Source organism: Aythya fuligula, chromosome Z (genome assembly GCF_009819795.1).
Source record: "Aythya fuligula isolate bAytFul2 chromosome Z, bAytFul2.pri, whole genome shotgun sequence".
NCBI classification, from domain to species: Eukaryota; Metazoa; Chordata; class Aves; order Anseriformes; family Anatidae; genus Aythya; species Aythya fuligula.
In genome coordinates, this window is record NC_045593.1 from 12627078 (window position 1) to 12651244 (window position 24167).

The 24167-nt window shown below is 34.5% G+C and overlaps 1 protein-coding gene across 1 annotated transcript in view; it reads left to right on the plus strand.

Moving 5' to 3' along the window:
• Window positions 1–23796, plus strand: part of SPEF2 (sperm flagellar 2) — a 65643-nt gene extending 41847 nt beyond the window's left edge. Inside the window, exons 22-33 of the mRNA XM_032206413.1 lie at window positions 1084–1221; window positions 3798–3958; window positions 4802–4988; window positions 5792–5948; window positions 8175–8297; window positions 11268–11406; window positions 12739–12968; window positions 21245–22437; window positions 22540–22757; window positions 22844–23052; window positions 23149–23272; window positions 23375–23796. Coding sequence (XP_032062304.1) covers window positions 1084–1221; window positions 3798–3958; window positions 4802–4988; window positions 5792–5948; window positions 8175–8297; window positions 11268–11406; window positions 12739–12968; window positions 21245–22437; window positions 22540–22757; window positions 22844–23052; window positions 23149–23272; window positions 23375–23750 — 3255 coding nt within the window. The 3' untranslated portion in view covers window positions 23751–23796. The remainder of the gene's footprint in view (window positions 1–1083; window positions 1222–3797; window positions 3959–4801; window positions 4989–5791; window positions 5949–8174; window positions 8298–11267; window positions 11407–12738; window positions 12969–21244; window positions 22438–22539; window positions 22758–22843; window positions 23053–23148; window positions 23273–23374) is intronic.
• Window positions 23797–24167: the final 371 nt, after the last annotated feature.

A 24167-nucleotide genomic window follows, 5' to 3' on the forward strand; every position in this document is an offset into this window, starting at 1 on the left:
ATCACTCATCACCTGAAACCTAACCTCCTTGTTGTAAGGGTAGTAGTCTGGAACAGCTTTCCTTTCTTCCCAGAATAAATCAGGTGATGTAGAACTGCTTGGAGACTGAGAAACGGCTTGCCTGAGCATACCACAGCATTTAACAGCTCCTTTTTCTTGTCTCTTCTTACCCCATAGAGGTCTGTAATGCCACTTCCATGTGGAAATGGTAGTGGGGAACAGAAGGTTTTCATGCATGTTTTATGCTTACTAGGTTCTCAGTGTTGACAGTGATCTACATAGCTGCTGTTAGATGTAGTAAATTGGAATGGGCTAAAGTTGTGCCAGGGGAGTTTTAGGTTGGATGTTAGGAAGAACTTCTTTACCGAAAGGGTTGATAGGCATTGGAATGGGCTGCCCAGGGAAGTGGTGGAGTCAGCATCCCTGGAGGTCTTTAAAAGACATTTAGATGTAGAGCTTAGGGATATGGTTTAGTGGAGGACTGTTAGTGTTAGGTCAGAGGTTGGACTCGACGATCTTGAGGTCTCTTCCAACCTAGAAATTCTGTGATTCTGTGAAATTAGTGAAGAGCACTTAGTTACTTAGTTATATAACACCATCCATGTTAAAGCAAGAATAGAATGGAGCTATGCAAATAGCAGAATGTTTGAATAGTGAGATGATTTTCTCAGGATCACTCATATTGCACATCCCCTTAGAGTTCTCCTTATACTTATATTGCAAACCCTTCAAGTGGAAAGTTGCTGGTACTGTTAGGAGCTTAGCTACTCTTGTTCTGAAGTCTTTGTCTGGCTTAGATAGGGCTTTGCTTGGTGAAAGCAAGGCAGCCTAGTACTGTCCTATGCATTAATCTTATACCTCTGGAGTCTTCTCTTTGGCATGCTTGTAAAACTACTTTCTGTCAGCTGTCTATAAGCACATAACTCTTGGACCAGGCTTAGACTTTAATAACAATTTAAAAAAAAAGAAAAAAAAAGAGGAAGATGCCTTGCACACAGGCAAAAATATAGTTTTTAATAATAAATAAAAATGTATGTGTGTTTTATTTCATAGTTATTTCTCATATTTTATTTTGTGTTTCAGGACTTAAGAGATCTTCTCTGGGATATCTGTGATAAAAGAAGGGAAGAAGCAGAGCAGGAATGTACTGATATCATGAGTGATGGCTGGTTACTGGATCATAAGGGGATCGCAATAAACCATTTTTTTTCACTTATGCAGGTATGATATAGACTCTACTATAGAGTTTGCAATGGAAGTAGACAACGAATTAGATTTGGAAGACAGTAAGCCTCAGAGGAATTTCATGTTTGGCTTTGAATAAATGAGGGATCGAGAATTAGATAAGCAAATGTTCATGCCTCTTCTGATTTTATCTAGAATGTTAGAGATGTGTGATTTTATCTAGAATGTTAGAGAAGTGGATGACAATCCATATATTTACCCATTTTGCAGGCAGAAAAATTTAAGAAAGACACCATTGTTATTGTCCAACACCATGAACTTTCAATCTGTAATGCATAGTGCTACTTTTGAAGTTTTATCAGTCCATTGAATTATCTGAGTTTTGTAACAGAAATGTTAAAACTGATTATCCTTTTGTGATTACGTTAATATCAGTTTTTTATGTACAAATTACATAATTGACCATGGTTGTAGACACACTTACGGCTAAGATTGTCTTGTGTTTCCCATATCAAGAAATTATTTCAGTTGTAACTTCACCAGTGTGGCTTGAAATTTTACCTAGTCTTAAAAAAACATATATAGTTGTGAGGAATGTTTTTGAGAAAGTGATGTTATTTGTTATTCTTGAGAAAATCCATTGAAATGTGGTGCAGCTTTCACACATCTAACTTCACAGTTTTCACAAGTCCATCTTCACTTAGCTGGCTCTTCCCTTCCCAACAGTATGCCTTCTCATTCAGCCAGACTGTGAATTACTTCAGTTCCTGAAGTAAAGTAAGATTTATTTTCCTGTGACTGCCATTTTTAGGTAGATAAATTGGGTTTAGGGCTGGAATGGAATGGAATGGAATGGAATGGAATGGAATGGAATGGAATGGAATGGAATGGAATGGACAGGCATTTCTGTAAACTGAGTGATCTTGCTTTCAAAGTTTTGGCAGCATTAAAGAAGGTGGTGAAATCAGTGCTTTAAACACATGCCATGTTATGCTAATTTAGTTGAAAAGTCAGGATGAAAAAGTACCTTTGGTTGGGCTCCCTGACCTCTAACTCTGTGTTATTTTTATAGGCTTATTAAACAAGGGAACCACTCTCTTATCTTACATGAATGTTGTGGCAATCTAACTAAATTATAGTAGGGAAATTATTAACTCTATTTTCAACGAGCCTAAATAATGCCACAAATAAAAACTAAGGTCATTGACTAAACTAAGAGATCTAAATATCAAATACCTGCTGACTAACTGAACAACATTCATTAGGTTATTTATATGATTGTGTATTTAAATTCTGTATCTTAAATAATATGTGCAAAGAAGCCAAATTAAAATAATATCGCTGAGCTTAAATCTTGTCTTTTTCTATTTTTATATTCATGTATAAGTTTGCAAGCTTAATTCTCTTTGGCAGAGTTTCATTGACATGTATGATGCAGTCCAGAAGAGATTCACTATGAATCTAGTTTGATCTGTCTTCTGTGGATATGCAGAATAGACTCTTAAGATGAAAAATATATTAACAATATGTAATATTTATGTTTTTCCTTAAGAAAAAAATCATTTATTCTTTCCTTATTTATTATCCTTATTTATTTTCCTTACTTAGTATATACTCCCCAAATTAAATGAATTATTGTTACAACTACAAAAATAAAAATATAATAGCTAAATCATTAAGTTATGGCTTTGTTTGAGAAACAACCAAAAATAGACTTTGTTGGTCTTGAGTTCTCCTTTTGCGGGTTTTTCTGTGGGAAGCTACATATATTCTCCAGGTGGTTTTGTTACTGTATAAACATATAGATTTGTAAAAAATCCGTTTAACAAAGTCTTAACCTTAGGAAGGTTATATCAGATTTCTTTCCGCCCTTCTTTGTGTGCACTGTCATAATATAAGATATTTTTTCCTTAACTTATGGATAAGTGCTTTTTTACACCACAAAGGTTTTATTCTTTGTTTTGTGAATGTGGTTTTGTGCATTTTCCCATGAATTTTGTCAGTTAGAAACTAACACTGTTCTGTATCAATAAATCAAAACATGACAGGTGTTAAATGTTTTTTGAATCTTGATTTCTCCTGAGGAGATTCACAGAAAAAACCTTCAAGGTATTTAGGTGTGTAAAGTCTGTTGATTTCATTGTCTAGGATAAACTGTGTGGCTTTTAAATTGTTTTGTCCATCACTTAACTCTTTTTATTTTATGTTATTAAGGATTTTATTTATTTTGACCAAAGTGATCATTGTAGTTTGTTGGTGCTGGTATACTTACTAGCACAGGAATACACACACATGAAAATATATTATAATTAAATTTAATGTATCAAACATTGCTTATTGGAAATATTTTTCCTATTCTAACAACTAAGATTTTTATCATTGTTAGAAATTCTTGCGTGAAAATTAAGAATGTAAATTTCAAAGACATTGTTGATGCCAGTGGAAATTGTGTTAAATACAGTATAAATATTCAAACAAATATGGTTATGTTTGTCATTTTCCCTAAAACTTTTATGTTTTAGAATTGCTTTTGTTAGTGTCTATTTAAAAATGTAACAGAATTTTGTTCTGTCCTGTTTTGAATTTCAATCTTTCTGTTCTTTCTTCTTGAGGTTGAAGTGGATCGTTTCCAAGATACAAAGAGACTTCTTCATGATTATTACAAGGCAATGGAAGGAAAAATCCCAACAGATGACAGTCAAAATTTTACTAGACTCCCATTGCTAGATATTATTGATATAGAGCAGAAAGAAGATCAGAGCAAATCAAGAAGGTAGAAATACATTATTAAATCATACAAATATCAAAAATTATAAGGCATTCGTTGCTTTATGGGTGAATGTGGAAATAAATGTGGGTGTATTTCAAAGGATTGGGAAATAAGAATTTTTAACTACTGACAATAGTTAAAAGATGAATCTTACATCATTTTGTACATTTAAGTTATTCCTGATTTTTGACTGATCATTTCATTTTCACATCATTTTCACTAATACAACTCTGAATTGTAAAATGTTTCAAAAGCTGCCTTAGAAAGAAATCTGTTCTAGGAATATTTCCTACTTCCCTCTGCATTGCTGACAGTTTTCAGCACAATCCTCATGTAACTAACTTAAATACTATTAGAGAGCATTAACAGTTTTAATATGTGCACAGACAAACGTAATGAAATGGGTCATGTAATGACAAATATAAATCAAAGCAGCCTAGAAAAACTCACAGAATTGAATGCAATATTAAAGGTAACGGATACTATCAAATAATTTGACAATATCAAAAACGCTGTCAACACCTATATTTTTTAATACTTACAGTTCATTTAGAAAACATCTGAATAATGAGGCTGTGCTTCTAGCCCACATCATTAGATCACACAGACATGTGACGTAGTTTTATCCCTCTATTATTATTCCTTAGTTTCTATAGTTAAACTAGCCAATTTTCTTGTCATGCACACATTTTACCACTAATGGTCATAAGGAAAGTTCATCCTTTTTCCGTTGCTGTGATAAATTTTAAAAATAACATTTCATTCTCTTTACATATTCTCCAAAATAGTTATAAATTATCTCATTACAAAGGGAAAGTGATTTATGCCTTATATTTTATTTTTCAGGATTCCTCTAGTTTCTGTAAAACTGCATTTACCAGAAACAAATATTACCAAGTCAAAAAACAGGGGAATTCTACTGAAGAGTATTAAGGATGAAAATTCTTCTGAAAATGTAGCAGCCACTTTTGGCAAAGATGAAAATCTTATTTCTGATACATGGCAAACAGCAGTAACAGCAGTATCAGATATGGTGAGGAATGTTTTGTTTACTTAAAGATTTCTGGAAAGGACTGTCAAGGCTTCTCATTCAGTATGTAGCCTGGACACACAGCCTTCGCACTGTGTATCACAGTTTCATGTGTGTTACTCCCCTACTGATATTTCCATTGAATACATCTTCATTTCTATGAGGTAATTGTTGGATCTGTGTATTATCAGATCTGCAGAATCTCCATATTTGGAACTGACCCTTTCATTCCAGTACAGAGAGAAATACTTTGAATGTTGGCTCTATATATCTACTTCTTCCATGATAAACTCTCCCCTAATTCTTCTATAGAACCATGAGAAGGATGTCTAATCTTGGGATACAAGTTTTGTTCAAAACTTCAAAAACCATGGATACATCCTTTTTTATATATAGCTAAAAGTAAATGAGATTGTTCTCTTTTTTTGTTTCTTTGTTTTGTTTTTTGCTTTTTTTTTTTCATAATGATCATTTAAAAACAATTGAAATTCTGCAGCCTTACAGTGTAACTGTAGTGTTGCTTGTGTACAGTCTTACATTTCACATCTGACTCTTACTTTTCACACCTTTTCCCAGAGTAGGTAGATAGTGGATTACAAGAATTAAAACTACCATCTTTGTCTTAAACTTTTGCTGTACAATTTTATTTTTGATACAATGATTACATTCTGATTATTTATTACTTTAAATATCTCTTATATTTAAGTGTGTATGTCTTAGCTAGTACTTGCAGTAAGTATAGGCTATTTAAAACAATAATTGGATAGTACTGATGCCATTTACTTGACTGTGAATATGATGTGAAGGTAACAGCTGAAATGAAGTCATGGGAGGAAGAAAAAGAACAGCAGCTAGATCTGAAAGAAGATCTGAAGTCTTCTCAGACCACGTCAGGCAAAGATACAGGGAAGAATGCCAAAGATACCAAAAAGCTTTCTCCCAAATCACCTACTAAAAAGAAAGGTATTTGAAATGCAGACTTTGTTTTAGAAGTGCTTGAAATTACTGAAATGTAAATGTGACAGTAATATGGGAAGGGGTAACCCAAGGTATTTAGTTTATATTTAATTTCTCTTTTGAAATGTCAAATATGTGAAAAGCTGATGATGATAAAGGAATGCAGAGGCTGTTGAATGACAGTTGGGTATATTTAATCTTATGTGTTATCGTTATTATTATATATGGATTGATATTCAAAATAAAAAGTAAATATTAATTTTTATCCATGTGCTGTTGTGGAATGAGAGAGTTAGAATTATGAACTTTAACGAACTCCCATTGAATTCCTCCTACTTTCCAGTCAAGCTAAAATGTTTCAAACATAAAAAAAAAAGAACAAAATCAAGACATTAGCCAATATCTGAAGATATTTCTGAATGAATTCATTAGTAATTATAGTAGTTTAGATCTACCAAGGTCCATCATTTTAAAATGTAACTTAAAGATGGTGTAAAGAAAATAAAATCTAATAGCATTTATAGTCCTAAAAAAGAGTAGGTTCCTGTTGAGGTAGATCTTGCAAATAGGCCTGGCAAGAGTCTGTCCTACCCTCTTATTTTTCACTGTGCATGTAAGAATACAAACTTTACTTACACAAGACAAAAAGACCTAGAAGACTCTCTGTCTTTAGCTTAGTAATAATCTAACAGTCTGCTGGGAAGACTCCTGTCATTCAATGCTGTTTACACATTTTTTCATAAACACTACCTTGAGCAGGTAGTGGTTTAAGTAACTGCCATAACTTTCTGCAAAAGTCATAGCTTATGCAAGAAGTTAGTTTAATGGTATGAACCTTGTGTCTTTTGTTAAGACATTCTGCAAATCAAGAGAGGGGCTTGAGCCCTCCATGTGTGGGGGTAACCTGAAGTTCAGGTGTTCCATTTCTTGTGAGAAAGCTGTAACTGCAGAGTTATTTTGCATAAGGCAGGTAGCATTTTTTCTTTGGCAGACATTTTATTTGCAATGTACTCAGTCCTGCCTCTCTGGTTGAGTTGTGCTCATACTACAGTGAACAAGTATGGCCTTGCAAATACTAAGCTGCGTGGATACTGAACCTGCGAGCTCCAGGGAGATTTAGCTATGTACTTAGCTCCTCAATTCAGCCAAGAAATTCATAGATGTTTAGTTTTCTAAAAAAGATTTGTGATAAAAAATCAGCAGCTATCAGCTCTTGTATGCTAAGTGGCTATGTTAGGCTTTTGTGGATTGCTTCTTGGAAGTAATTTTTTTTCAGATCTGGTACTAGATTACTTACCTGAAGTCACAAAAATGGGAAGTGACAGAAGTGTGACTAGAACTCAGCTGTGAACTCCTTATGATACAAAATCAAATATCAATTGATGCTTGTTTTATTGTTTATTATGAAAACTGTTACTGTAGTGCTCCTGTAACATAAGACTTCCCTTACTTAGAACTACAGGCTAGTAACTGAGCGTTGCAATATATCACATGTAATTTCATCACTTCAAGATTTAACTGTTTGCTTTATGTTTACATGTTTACCTTAGATATCGTGCAGATGCTATTGTAATTTTCTCTAACTGCTTCATCTGCTTTTCTTCTAGGATAAAGCAGTTACAAAGATTAATATTTTTGAATAACAGTCAAGGTGTTATGTATGCAGAAATAATTTTATGCATGATGAAATACTATGTTTACAATATGTGTTCATGGCTGTGTAAGCTAAAACAAGATGCAAAGGTAGCTCACGGAATGCTAAACTTGATTTTGCTGCAGAAGGAACAGTTATCATTTAAAAGAGGTGTATTTATATACAGACTGTTATGAATTGGTAGATTTTAAGGTCAAAGAGGCCATTTTGACTTTCCAGGATCACAGTGAAGGTGTATATGTTCAATCATGATTTTCCAGTCAGAAATACATTTTGGGATGTTGTTTAACCAATTTTAATACAGATGTATACATTGGACTATTTTTATGCAGCATTAATGTTAGCATGTCATGCAGATGTAAATCATCTTTGAAGAAAACTAGCTGTTTTGTTGACATAAGACAACTGTGTAAACACATTTGCGTCCTCATAAATGGTCATACCAAGTGAGGTGGAAAGTGCCATTTTTCATTTCAAAAATGAAAAATGTGAAATGAAAATGTCTTGTGAGTGCCTGTGTGCAGACACACAATTACCATCAAAGTCCAAAGACTGTGAGTGGGACTATTTCTCTGCAGGACTTCCTTCTACTGTACCTGTGGTTGAAGTCAGTCCAGTTCCTTTAACCTCTGAAGAATTAAAGAAGCAAGAACTGACACTTAAAATACAGCAAGAATATTTTGCTGCCCTGAAACATGAGGGTATGTTACTGTTTGGCTACTTACATTTGGTGGTGATCATTATTCCTAATTTAGGTAATTAACAGTCAAAACTAACCAGAAACTCTTTGGGGGAAGAAGGATGGGTAAGTAAAGTTAGGTAGAGAAAATAGTGTCTGAAGAAATTAGGACATTTTCTAGACTGGTAGTCATCAGGGAATTTTGTGATAGATATAGCAAAATAGAAATGTTTTTATTTCATGTCATGTCATGTCATTTCCACAACTAAGCAAGTATTCTTCATGAAAGAATACGTTTGAGATGGGCCACTCTTCAGTATTCAACTGAATTGAGTTCAGTATTTTAATTGTTTTGATCTGTGGAAGAATTTTTTGGCAATTACATATTTCATTGATGCTCTTCTCTCAAGTTTCATCTTCCTCAAGCTGTGCAGGATTTAAGCAGAGAGACACAAGTTTGCTTTTTCTTCCAAACCCCCTACTAGACAGACCCTTCCAAAAAAACTTGTATGACTCAGCTTTCTGTCTCTTTGTCCTGCCCAATAACTTCCAAGCCAATTGGTCACTATCAGCAAAAAGTAGATGTCTGAAAAACAGAAATTCCAAACTGAAAATTAATTGATTTTTTTTTTTAAGATTTTTTTTAGTAGAATAAAAGAACTCATTCTCACTAAAGAATAGATAGAGTTTAACTGTTACATATTCTATACAGGAGCAGTTGGCAGTTAGCCTTGGATGGGCTAACTTTTACGTAGTACTTATGAAAACTAGAGGGCAAACAGCAGTTAATAAACAAAACACAGACTCACAGAATCACAGAATCATCTAGGTTGGAAGAGACTTCCAAGATCACCTAGTCCAACCTCTGACCTAACACTAACCAGTCCTCCACTAAAACATATCACTAAGCTCTACATCTAAACATCTTTTAAAGACCTCCAGGGATGCTGACTCCACCACTTCCCTGGGCAGCCCATTCCAATGCCTAACAACCCTTTCTGTAAAGATGTTCTTCCTAATATCCAACCTAAATGTTCCATGGCACAACTTTAGACCATTCTCCCTCGTCTTGTCACCAGGCATGTGGGAGAACAGACCAACCCCTACCTCTCTACAGCCTCCTTTAAGCTTCCAGCTCCCTCAGCCGCTCCTTGTAAGACTTGTTCTCCAGACCCCTCACCAGCTTCGTTGCCCTTCTCTGGACTCTCTCAAGCACCTCGATGTCCTTCTTGTAGTGAAGGGCCCAAAACTGAACACAGTACTCAAGGTGCGGCCTCACCAGAGCCGAGTACAGGGGGACAATCACTTCCCTAGCCCTGCTGGCCACACTGCTTCTTATGCAAGCCTGGATGCTGTTGGCCTTCTTGGCCACCTGAGCACACTGCTGGCTCATATTCAGCCAACTATCAACCAATACTCCCAGGTCCTTCTCTGCCTGGCAGCTCTCCAACCACTCCTCTCCCAGCCTGTAGCTCTGCTTGGGGTTGTTCTGCCCCAGGTGCAGGACCCAGCACTTGGCCTTGTTGAACTTCATGCAGTTGACCTCAGCCCATCGGTGCAGCCTATCCAGATCCTCCTGCAGAGCCTTCCTACCCTCGAGCAGATCGACACACGCACCTAACTTGATGTCATCTGCAAACTTCCTGAGGGTGCTCTCGATCCCCTCATCCAGATCATCAATAAAGATATTAAAGAGAACTAGCCCCAGTACTGAGCCGTGGGGGGTTCACAGGGCTTCTCTAGCACCACACCAGACCAAATGTCTGTATATCTACCACTTTCCTTTAAGATATTCTCAGTTGCTTAGAACTTCTATGTCTTTGCCCTCAAATCAAATAACCTTTCTATGAGACCCAAATCAATGCTAGGTGTAAAATTTTGATCAACTATTTCTTTCTTAATGGAGGAAGTGCTCAGTATTGCATTCTACTGTGACTGAGAAATAACATTAAAATGACCTGTCTCATACTTTTCACAGTTCATCTTTCTACACTAGCTGCCTAAAGAAAGTTTTAGCCCCAAAGTATTTTGAAAGCTTCGTAGTAAGAATTGTAATATAAATAATTTTACATTCTTTAACTTTGAAGCCACTATGCCAATTACTATATAAGATTACTTATTTGAAAGATTCTGTCACAGAGAAGGTTAAATATAAAGAAAAAATCAAGTTGAACACTGAATTGGCTTATGTTTAAGATTGAGAATAATATCCAGCTACTCTTCTCTCATTCTTCTTTTCTAAGGCTTTAAAAAACTGTCAGTGTCTGTTTCATGTCTCTATCAATACCTGTCCAGTTCGCATCCAGTTCGCATCCATTTCACCTTGGATATTGTTCCCATATCTTGTCTTTTCATCTTCTTTCTTCTCTATTAGTCTCTCAGTGAAAAACTCTCTCCGTTCTTTCTATTCGGAAATCTAACAAATTCTGAATTCTGAAATTCCCAACGTTTTTAAAAGTTTAAATTGAATATTCTAAGCATAATTTTTGTAGCGATTAATTACTTTCCTAGTGGTCACTAAGCAAATGAAAACTGAGTTTTAGGGTATAAAATAGTCATATGTAGAAAGGTTGGAGCAAAACCAAGGAAGTTAATTTTGAAGAGCTGGAAGTTAGGAAAAGAAAAACTAACTTTTATCATGATTAACACAGATAACATGTTACACTTCCATTGTTACACTGCTAGGTGTGTTTGCTATATAATGTTAATTAGTTTGATGTCACTGTGTACTTAAACATCTCCTGCACCTCTGCATTAGCTTTATTAAGAGATTTGTTACCTTGTGAATTCTGATACTTATAGAATACACAGTTTTGTAAAATAAATGGTACAATAAGGGTAATTCTGAAAAATTAATAATTTAAGAACATGAGAAATAAATATTTTGCTGCCTAAGTACAGATTAATGTGTTAAACATCAGGAGCTTAAGGGTGAAAATTCATGCAATTTTATAAGTATTAATTATTATTATTATTAAAAATATTTTAACAGAAGAAGCCACCAAATCTCGTCTAGATCTTATAAAAGAAAAAGCATTAGCATATATTGAAGAACTAACAGTGAAATCAGAAGAAGCTTATAAAGATATGGAAAAGTGGCTTGGAGCCAGGTTCCTAGCAGAAATGTCCAGGTAATGTATATCCAATTTTGAGCAGGATTCATTTATTTTGTTTTTTTAATTGACTAAGCTGGTAAGGGTGTTTGTTTATATAGAACAAATAATTTGCAAAATGTATTAGAAAATAATCATTTCATTTCATGAGCTAAAATTTAATTTTATCTTAAATAACTGAATGGTAATAACACGTTTCTTCAATAATTAGAAGGTTCCGCTGGCAATGGTAGAGGTAATTAATGATCAGTTTTACTGTTTTGCTAGGCTACAGATTTAGCAATTTATAAGCATCATCAGACAATCAGATATTAAATTTCCTAAAAGTCTGTATATCATTTTAGTGGTTTTTGTCACTTTGATTGTAGGTGTGTTTATTTACTTTTATTTATTTTTATTTTTCTTTCTGTACTATACAAATGCTGGAAAGCTCCACCTACTGTTATGAACACTATGTACATGTATAGCATTAATCAAAAAAATAATTCAATGTCTTTTTTTTTCTTGGCCATTTTTCTCTTCTACCAAAATGTGCTTGGAACCACTATGTGACACTTAGGGCACCAGGCACAGAGTGGCCTATGTCTATATCATTAAAGTGTTTTACTTTCCAGAAGAAAAATGTCACATTGCCTTTTGGAAAATATTTCTGGCCTGTGTTAAATTTCAAAGCATACTTGGGGCAGTGCTGGTTGGTTCATGTCAGTGCACGCTCAAGGATGTAATATGTGAAGGTTCTAGCAGGCAATAGCCCAAAGAGGCTGAGCTCTACTTGCTAGCCAGCTTTGTTGGCCCTCCTGACAACCTCTTCCAAAATACATTATTTACAGAATATCATGTCCTTTGGATGGATGCAAGCATAATCCTGAAACCTCAGGCCAATCCCGTGCCTATACCTGTTAAAAAGTGTAAGTCATGCTCACCAGACTTGGAACAGCAGGTCACGTATCTCTGCAGAATGCTACTCTAGAAAGTGTTTTGTAGACCTACAGTCTAAGGGCAGACTAGGGGATGAGGCATCGAGAATAACCAAAAGGATGATTACAAATGGAATATATATGTCTCCTATGAAATTTATGGAATAAATAAAGTTTCATCATTTCATACTTTTCTGTCAGGTCTCTTATGTGGCTTAGATCTGCCTATATTTCTTACCACAGCAATAAAATGTGTTGCTGCCAGAGTAGGAGTACACTTCGTAATGATTTTGCTGAGTACAGAATTTACATGAGGATTTGTGATTCTTTCTTCAGGAAAGCTCCCAGAGTGTAAACACATTAACATTTGAACTTGATATTAACATTCTCTGTTAAAAAGTACTTACTGTTTCCTGCATTTACATTTTCACAGTGTTGAAAAGCTGATTGAGATAGGACGACACCACATTGAGTGTTCTAGCAAAATCCAGTATGAAATGACTTTAGAAGAAACAGATTTCTTCCTCAGCAGTGATGTGAAAGTGATTCCTGATCCTGTTCCTCCGCCACATGTTCCACAAGTAGAGACCTCTGACAGTGGTACTCTAACTATTTCACAGCTTAATACATTTCATAAGCAGTTTCTACAAGTCGCACCTAAAGGTAAGAAAAAAAAATTCTACTTCGTTCCAGAGAGGCAGTTAGATAGCTAATTAAAAAAAGTAACTGCAAAGAGTTACTAAATATTAGTCACCTATATTGTTAAAGATCATACTACAGTTAAAGATGGTGCAAAATATAGAAGCAAAGTTAGTAAAATATTAGTGTAAAATATTAGAAATGTGAAATACCAGACCACTTGGAAGCTTTTAGTGTCTCTGTTATGGGCTTCGTATCTTCAAGACAATGTGCTTAATATTATTCTATCTCTCCGTGTAGTATGTTTTTTAAAGAGCTACGTATCATACTTTGCTTAGAAATCATTTCAAATGCAAGTCTTTAACTCATTTACTAATTCAGAACTCAGTGAACACGAAAGCTGTACTATTTTAAAACATATTGTTGAAAAACCACTATTTTTATGATAGGGTCTATTAAACTGTTAATGATTATATTCTTCAAGTAAATGTATGCCAGTTGTTTTGGGTGATTTGAAAGTATTAACTCATATTTTTTCTTTCCTTTGTTAGTATATTTATTGTGTACCTACCCTCTAGTTATGGGAACTTTAAGTTTAGGACATTTAAAAATACCTTCTGTCAAAACTTAATACTGCTGTATTTTTAAACTGAGATGGCAAATAGTTACATGCATTTGCAGTGGGTTGTACTACTACCGGTGTTCCAGATTATAACTGTGACTTTAGTACAAGTGCCACTAAGATTGTGAAGCAGAGTCCATAAATCCGTACTTACAATTTTGGATCCAACTCTTCCAATATAACAAGGCCACCAAGGCACAATAATGTTGAATATAATCCTGTATTCAGAAATTATTTTCATGCATAGTGGTGGAGAAAATCCATTTACCTTTTGAACATGAATGCATTTTAAGAAGAAAGATGTTAGGAGTTTTCTTTTAGAGAGATGTTTATCATTCTATCTATAATGCAGAGATTACTTGTGTGTGTGTAAGCATTCCATACTCCTCTACAGAGACTAAAGAAGCACATATTATTGTATATATATTGCCATATGAAACTAAAAATCTGTACACTTGTAATTAATTATTAGTGGCATAGGGGTAAACATACATGTACTACACAAATACCAGTTCTGACTGGTCATTCCTATTACAAGGTTTTATTTTGTTTTTTAAAAAAATATTCATTAATTAAAATACTTAAAACTAAAAACATTGTCTAATACAAACTCAAATATTCTTGAAATTTTAAAGATAGAGATAAAGTGTTTTCATTGTGCCTTTGTAATAGATAGCAAAAATAGAAATGAAATCTTTAACTTTCTACAATATTGTCTTTTTGATATTATGTTCACTAAAATGACCCAACAAAGCAAACTTTTTCTTTGTGCTTTTTCTTTCTTTGTGCTTTTTCTTTCTTTTCTTTAGCTTGGAAGATAAGACTCAGTCTTTTTAAGTTTAAGTACATAGTAAGTTCCAAACTCTGGAAGCTTACATCATAATTTTAGTCTTGGTAGACCATATAATTCATACCAGGAAGGCTCCTATCCAACATTCTTCATTCACTTAATGACAGAATGATCTAGGACTGATCTCACAATTAGGCAGGACCCAAGTTATATAAAATAATTTTTATTTGTATTGTGGTGATGGTGCCTGCTAGGATCCCATAGGATTGAAACAATTCTTTAGACTCCTTCCAGCAAACCACAGGGCAGTCAGCAGAGGTAACATTGCAAATGACAGAACAATTGCTACAGTAAGTATCTTGCACAGCAGGGCATCTACTTTATCCTGAACCTTCATTGTTTCATTATTTCAAATTCTTTGTCAGGTGCAGATAGAAGAAACTCATTTTGATTCGTGCTGAAACATTATTTTCTCCAAGTATACAGGAATTCATCTAAACTTTCAAATTGGAAGCATATAGGTAATGTAGGAGACAAATATCCTCCAGGATAAGATCTTCATAACTACTTCCTTTGGGATGCCCTAGCTCCTACAAAGATATCCAGCTGTCACAGCATGACAATATTTCTTTGTAGTTTCTTCCTCTCTTGTCCCTTCCTGCACTCTGGAACAATGAAAAGAAATTATTTAAAGTACGGTTCTCAAGAACATGCAACAGCATTCTTCTACCATCTGGTGACTATTAAGTCAAAATAATTTACCTTTTTAGACAGCTGATTTAGGATGTGATTTGTGCAAGGCATCTTTAAAATATTTTTTTTTTCATTCTCTTATGCATTGTAAAAGCATCCCAGATTTCCTAAGACAACCACTACCCTTCACCACAAGCACTAGACTCTACAGGGAGAGTTAAATCCTTCCTCTCATAAAATCAGGAAAAATTCTTTACATCCCTCTGTCTCCCCTTGTTTAATAGAATGCTCAACAGAAAATATATGCCTCCTCCATGATTACTCTTGTATTGAATAAAACAAGGAAATACACTAAAGCACCCATCACATCGGCAGTGAAGTTGTTGGATAGCAGCTAGCTCCAAAGGAGATATAAAAAAGTAGCCAGCTAATAATCTTTCTATTGCATAATCTCCAAACATCTAGATTTTTTTGCCAAACATCTTAATCTTTTAATTCCTACTTGCCTGGGCAGTCCCCTGAGCATTTGTAATAGTAATACATCGGAGAACATAAGGCATAGACTGTAGGGCAAGTCTACAAATTTTAATAAAATAAATCCACGAATCCTCTATACTATGTAAATAGCAAAATTCCTAAAGTTGTTCTGAAAATGGAATATTAGGCTGATTTTGTATAGCATTATGAAGATTTCATAAAGAAGAATTTTGAATTAATTGAAATAATAGAATCATAGATTCATTACGGTTGGAATAGACCTTCAAGATTATCAGGTCAAGGTCAGCTTTCAATTTACCTAGAAAACCTAGCAAAACAAAGAGTAAAAAGGAGAGACTGTGAGGTTGGAAGTAAACAGTTTTCTCACAGGACATTTGGCAGATGTCAAAAGGATGTGTTTTCAAATATGTCTAACAAATTGACAAAATGAAAGCAAAAAATGGGACTACCAATATACTTTAAAATTATTAGGTATTTACAAATTAAATCTTATAAAATTATAAACAGTTTTGTGTTCCCTAGGAATTTAAAGTATTAAAGAACTGCGGATTCATCATAGACAACTTGTTCTGTCCTGCATGCTTGGTTCTCCATGGAGACACATTACTGACCATTCTAAGCACCGATGGACAAAAACTGTGACCTCTGCTGGACCTTCCTACATACTGATCCAGTCTTTCATTTGATAAGAAAATATTTAAATGTTTTATTTTATTAATTCAAGTGCCATTGCCCCAACTCAGGGTGGCTCTGCAGTATTTGTTAATTTCACTAACTCCTTTGATCTTTTTGTTAACAGTGGTTTAATATATTGCCTCAGGATTGTGCTTCTTTTTCATAGAAAGAACCGTGCCAGATATGAAATGGAGCTGATAACACATCTTTCTGTTTATATGAACAAAATTAAACTAACCATGGATCTCATCTCCTCCGATTACATTTACTGTCAATTCAATTAGCATGCATCTGGAATTTCTCAAGTTTAAAGGTGCTTCAGAGAATGCAATTTTGGTAATGTTTCACATTATCAAACTGATCAAAATCGATTCCATCCTTGATTTTTATTCTCCAGTTTATGACTGGAGTGAATTTTATTTTATTTTTTTCTGTTTCTTTTCCACAGCAATGATCATCATGAGCAATCCCAGTTTGAATTATAGAACTGATTATTCATCTGAAATAATTTTCAGTCAGGCTTTAAGCACTTCTACATCCAATATCCAAAATTTAAAATGACTCTTTTAAAAAACTTTGATGCAGTCTGCTAAGATGTGAGCAGTCCTCAGTAATTTTGCCAAATATGATTCCAGATTTGTCAACCATAGGAGCCAATCAATAACCAAACTGTATGGCTATTTCTTTTTTCTATCTAATTATAGATTTCTCAGTTGAGTTTTGCTGCGCTGCCAGATTCGGAACAGATAAGTGTATCAGTGTACATAGTAGTGGTCAACAGTAGTTCTGTTGACTTTTTTTTTTCCTTTTTCATAAAAGGTTTTGCTTAGTGTCAGAGTCCAAATTGCACACAGATCATGAATAATGTGTACAGGTTATGCTATCTCTTCTGAAGTACTTTTGTAGAAAAAGCTCATGAACTTATGATGGTAGCCCTCATGATCTGACTTTGGTGTGCATAGGGGCTGAAACTTATATGCAAATATGGAAATAAGTTCTTCATCTATAGCTTTTATCTTTCTAAGACTAGATTTCAATGTGTTTTTTTCTTCAGAATTTGAAAAAAAGAAAGTCTAAGTTTGTAGGCAGAGGAACTATCTTTTACTAGACCAGAAATATAGATAGAAAATGCGTAAACTTTTGAGAAATAAAGCCCTTCATCAGAAGGGCTTTGTACCCAGGACAGGTACAATACCTCTCCTTACAGATATTGGAAAATTTGTTAATTCTGATTACTTTTACTTTCATTTCCCCCCACACACACCCTGTTAGTCTTCTATTGTATAAATATCATGTATATTATTTAATTTCAGTAGCTGTTACTGTTTGCCTATGTTGTTTAAAAATCCGTGTATCCAATTACTTTTATGAAACATTTAACATCTTTGTATGTCTGTGCACTTGAATACATATATCCCAGTATCAAGATCCCTATGAGTATAACAGAGGAAGTTTCCTTTCCCCTCATTTCACCCATGTAGCAATTAGAATAACTTACTCTGAGATTCTACATTTAAAATCCTAATTATTGATAATTAGTAAAGATTAGGCATGTAACACATCAATAATAATTAGTGAATAAATAGAGTAAATATTTCAGTGAGAAACACTTGCAGGGGTGATGAGTATTTGATGAGTATCTCAATTTCTTGTTGGGAATGAATCATATTCTTGAGATTCCTGTCTTTTTCACTGAATGACAGTATCCCCTATTAATACCTTTTAGTGGTGCAAATGCTAAATTTGGATGAATATAATTCAGCCTAAAGATTTAGTTCATTCATTTATCCATTGCAGTATTGCTACAGTCTGGTGTGTAACATGCATAGATCTCTGTCATCCAAACATCTAGCCAAAAATATAATATAATAGGATAGGGTAGAATAAACTTGAAAAAGGGAATGAAATGTGAAAATAATTCTTGTCTGTAGTATAGATTTACTATTTCTTCATGTTTAGTTGCTTGTATAAATTTCTAATCTCTATCTTTCCTACAGTGTTCTTCAGTTTAGAGAGAAGAACCCTATTTTCATACAGTGCCAAACTGGAATTTATAATCAAAATATTGTACTGCTGTCTTGTGTGTCATTAGAAAACAGTCTCTTTGTATCTACCTGTGTTTTATAACTGAGGCATTGTGATTGCTCTTTATGCTCTTTATGACACTTCAAAATGCCTCAGCCCTGTTTGCAGGGTATATATCTAGTAACTTATGTTACCATTTTTAATGCTCAGTTTTGAAGGATTACTTTTCTGTTTTCAGTTTCAGTTGTGGTCATAATCTTAATTACTTTTTTTTTCATTTGTTTATTATATTTCTGCATTGGTTATTAAAGTAGATGTAAATGCATGTCCATGCCAGCTGGTATATCACTGAATGATATGAACTTTCAAACAGATTTTTAAACTTTTTAATGGATTTTAATGAAGGACTAACTTATGTAGATTTTTCTACGTATGCTTTCCCTTTCATTTCATTGATGACAAAGATTTTTGTCAAAAAGAAATAGCTCCATAAGTAGAGAAGGTGAAGTTTTTTTTTTTTTTTCAAATTTATTTTCAGTAGTGAAGTTTTCCTTTTGTATCCTGTGTTCTTTCCATAGTACCACTGCAATAAATCCAGCCCTTTTCCCATATTCCTGGTTTCTTCCCAATAACACACCTCCTGCTTCATTCCATGTCTTTTAGCCCTATTTGAAAAAAGTGTTGTCTTCTTCATGTCCTCTTATCTATGTTTTTTGCTTGCACAGCAATGGCCAAATACACTGGATGTCGTGTGTGGTCTGGAATTGAGTGTAGGCTGACATATGAGTCTTGACCACAGAGCGGCTAAAAGCCTGGAATCTCCCTGCTTTTTCCTCAGTAGGAATGATATGAGGATCATTGTCCTGTTCCTCAGAGCAGATCTGAAAGAAAATTTTGGAAACTTCATATCTCCACGCTACTGATAAACTTGGTTCAAAATGGCCATATAGAAATTAACAATGAGGAAGAATTGGCAGGCAGATAAATTTATGTAGAGTTGCAGAGACAGCACAGATGCATAACCTTCACTTCCTTAAGTACGTGTGGTAAGAATATACTAGAGAGAGGACCTGTAATGAATATAATCTGGTTTATAGGGGTCGTCATAATTTAGAAGGGTTAGGGATCTGATCTGATGATTTATGCCTCTTAGCATTTACTGTTCTCACATTCTGTAGAATATACTGTCTTTCTAAAGACACATACAGCTGATCACTTATAAATACAAGATGTACAAAACAGAATTTTCCAAGAGATTAAAACCCTTGTGTTTTGAAATAAAAATAAATAAATCAAAACTTGAAAAATGTTAGTGACATTGAAAGTCCATCTTATAGGGAGTCCTATCTCAAACAGTGGCTCAGAGAACCTACTCTGATCCTTATTTTTTTGTAATCAGCACCAAATTTCCACAGGTTCCCATACACCTCAAGAAGCAGTAGGCACTGCAGAGGTGTTCTCATAACACATTATCATATTAGAACCATTTTTCCTCTTCCATCCTCTGACCTCTGCAGTTGCAGACCCTTTAATCCTGCCTCGTATCTTCTTTTTAACCTATTCTTGTGTTTTTGTGACTGCCTACAGCTAGGGAAGGTTTTCAATCTTTACTGTTGGTGAAGAATTGTTCTCCTCCTCTCTTTTTGGTCCTGGGTGTCCTTGGGCACGCTTCAGAAAAAGAAAACTTCTGTGGAAGTCCATTTGTTTTTGCTATCCACATGGACTACAGCTGTTAACATGGATTTAAAGTTTTCTGTTAGATATAAACAGCTCTTTCAAATAATTACTCATAATAGAAATATATTTAAACTGCATGTTCCTAACATTTTTTTTTCACTGTTATGGCCTTTCAGGATGCTTATAATAAAATGGGAACAAACTGTTCTCAGAAATTCTGTAAAGCATATATAAAAGTTTGCCCCTTCTTGTAAAATAGACAAGAATGCAGTACCAGGAGTCTTTCTCATAAGACCTTTGAAAACACTCAAAATAACAGTTCTTTCTATGATTGTCTTAATGTAATTATTAATTTTGCTTCTTGAGGTACAAATTACAGCAAGGATGGTGGGAGTCAAATTGTTTGTAAGTCAGTTCCTCAGTGCTTTACTTCTATTATTTTCCAATGAATAGACTTTGAATTTTATTGCCTCAGTTCTCCTTGGAATTTGTTGTAGTTATTTGGCTGCTTTCTTTTCCAAGTCATGACCTTATGGCAACTGCATGCTAAAAGAATCATTAAATCAACTGCCAAAGGTAGGAGATTTGTGAACTCTAGAGGGAAACATTTCAAAAATGTCAGCTTATGGCACTTCCTAGTACAAAATATAAGAATGACCACCTTGAAAACAATTTGGAAGAACAATGTTGAGAACAATCTCAATGCTTTGAGAATGTCTCAGTTTTGAAAACAAAATGTGAAGCTTATGCAGTTACTCTCTCTCAAAACAGTAATAATTTTTTTCTGCAGATAAACATACTTAAAGATGACCAGGTCAGTTAATTGTGCTTTAGAACATCTTATTCATTCTGGGACAGATATTTGATTATGTATTTATGGACTTGGTCCAAGTAAAATTTTCTGTTAATATCAGGTGGAATTGTGATCATAATAGACTTGTGACATCAGCAGTATCTTCTGGAGACATTTTTCCTCAAAGACAATACTGAATTCCATTCCCCGACTCTGTTTTACTCTGTTTCAAAAATGGCATCTATGTTGCTGCATTTTACTGGTTGCAGATTCTGACAAACCTATGTTAGTCAAAAGGAAACTATAGCCAAAACTGACCATTTTTTACAACGGTCCTGAGTAATATGAAAGTGATGTAAGAGGAGATCTCAGTTTTATTTACTCCCTTTTATGGCTGTTTATTTTAAATCACAGTCCAGTTGCAATGTAACAAACTAAATGTGGAAGAAAAAATAATAAAAAAATGCAATTGATAAAGTATTAAATAAAAACTATTTTATATTTAGTTGTTTCTTTCTAAATTGTAGCCATAAGAGCACTGAAGCAATTTAAAGGCAAGAGTAATTCTTCTAGCAAGAGAGAAGTTGGTGACAAAGGGAAGGAGAAGAAAGATTTGGAATATCAAAGAACAAAGAGGAATCGCCAGTTTCCAAAAATATGGCTCACAAAGTACTCCTGGTTAAAATATGATGATGAAAGGGGAATAATGTTCTGTGCATTGTGTCGCAAGCATAATGTGGATTTGGGGGAAAACATTCATAATTTTTGTTCTGGCACTGATGACTTCAAACTTGAATTTATAAATACACACCAGAGTAGTGAAGCTCATGCCTGGGCTACCTGCATGGAAGCTGCCAGTACTGCCTCACCAAATAGAGCTTCTGCTGAGCAAATGTTGAAGAGTATGAACTCCATAACATTAGGAAGAGTAGAAAATATTTTTAGAACATGCCATGCTATTGCTAAGTCTGGTCGTCCTTTTACAGACCTTGACTGGATGTGTAAACTAGATGATATGAAAGGAGTGGATATTGGTTCTGTATTTAGAAATGACAAGTCAGCAAGAATATTTATACATTTTATTGCTGAAGTAGAAAGAAGGGCTCTAAAAGAGAAACTGGAGAAATGTAAATTCTTTTCTCTCATTAATGATGAAGTCACACATAGCATATTCAAAGCAGCTGCAGTTGTCTACGTGCGCTTTGCAAATGAAGGAAAAGTCCATTGCCAAATTGTTGGAGTTCAACCTGTTCAAAAAAATGATGCTTCAAGTATAAAAAATGCAATTGAGGAAATTTTAGAAATAAATCTTCAGCTCAATCTGGGAAACCAAGACTGGTCAAGAAAATTAGTTGGGTTTGGAAGTGACGGGACAGATGTCATGACAGGAGAAAACAATGGGGTAGCTGAGCTTCTGAGGGAAATTCAGCCTTGTGTACAGTCTGTGCATTGTTTTGCTCACCGCCTAAAGCTGGCTTACAAAGGAGCACTGAAAAATATTCAGCTATACAACATCTTAACCAATGGCTTGAGAAATATGTATTATTTTTATCATAACTCACCTCTAAATAAGAATAATCTCAAAGCCACATATGAAGCCATCAAGATACGCCCAGCAATTCCTTCTCGCATTGGAGGCTCGCAGTGGCTTCCTCGTCTACAAACAGCTCTACAAATTCTCCTTAAAGGTTATCCTGCAATTGTTCTACATCTGAGTAAGGTAACTGATTTAAAAATTGGATGTAAAGTTTGAAAAAATTAATTGCTATGGTTAATTTTGGTCCACCTACCTAATACATCTTATTTCCATATTGATTTACAGATTGAAAAGGATTCAAGAGCCTCAAACAGGCAGAAAGTCAAAGGACTTTTACACTTCCTTCTGAAAATGGAGATAGTCAAGTTTTCCCATTTCTTGTTGGATGTCCTCAATGTCCTCAACATTCTGTCACGTGTTACTTTGGATCACAACTCCTCTATTGCAGATATATTTGCAAGCATGCAGTCAACAGTGGAAACACTCCACATGTATCAAACAAGGTCTGACATTTGTAACGACTGAGTCCTGATCTACTACAATCTAGCAAAACATTATTATATACCTTTTTGTATTTCGAATCTTTTAGAGCTGGTCCAAAGGAACGCATAATGGAGACCATTCAGCACTTTCATGGTCACCAGCTTGTTGGGAATGGAAATATTTCATCAGTACGAACCAAAGTATTAAGTAATTTGGTGAAGAGGCTACGTAATTGTTTCTGTGATGCAAGTCAAGATGTCTTAAGAGCAACTACTATTGGAAGTTTTAAACTATGGCCTGACAAAATGAGAGAAGGTATAGAACTATGATAGCGGCTAGTTGAAGAAATGCACATTCTAAGTTTTTTTTTTTTTTAAGTACAAAAATATATTTCTGTTGCCTCTGTTATAGAATTTGGTGAAAAGGAAGTGTCTGTCTTGACGAAACATTATGAAGTTGTACTAGAAGCTGCTAGTGTGAAAATCAATGAAGTTGAAACTGAATGGAGCATGTTGAAATTAGAGCTATATAACAGGTAATAAGAATACTGCATTTGCTTGTGTTTATTGATTAATTTAAAAGGATTATGGACGTATATTTAGGAATAGGTATAATTATACTTTTTACTATTTTTTAGATTTCAGAACATCCAGACCTTGACATGGGATTTGGTGAACTCAGATTATTCAAAGAAGTATCCCAACATCCTGACATTGGTAGATTTGATCCTAACTCTGCCAGCAAGTTCAGCTGAGACAGAGCGAGGCTTCAGTCAAATGAAATTCATAATGATGCATCTGCACTCTAAACTAGTGTCTGAAAGTGTGACAGATCTCATGATAATTCAGATGAACTCCCCAGATATCAAAAAGTTTGACCCCAAGAAAGCTATTCATTTGTGGAATAGTAGTTGGCAGAGAAATAGAAGACTGCAGGAAGGTGATGTGATGACAAATGAAAGATCAGATTGCTCCTCTGAGTTTGATATGGAGAGTCACTGTGGAAGTGATTAGATGAAAATTCCTACTTTCTACTTTGCAGTCACTCTTTTAACATACATGGACACTTTAGTAATGTATCTTGCAAGATGAAGGAATGTGAAATTTATATTTTTTCATAACTTTACAATTTGAAAATTTTGCTCTTCTTTCTGTATTCACTGCTGAATCAACATCATATTTGCCAGTCATTACCTGATTCCTACAAATCTGAAAAGAATGAACAAAAAATGTCGAGTGCATTGTGGCTGTTGTGACACCTGGACAGAGTAACTGGACTGGTAACTACCTGGTTGTTGCATTTAATCTGAGTCATTGACACATTTATATCCACTGGAGTTAACTGTTATCTTGTTCTTTAATGGTTCAAGAAATTTTATTGATTCTGAAAATCCTGTTTTTCTTTTGATAAATATATGGAAAATTGGTGTA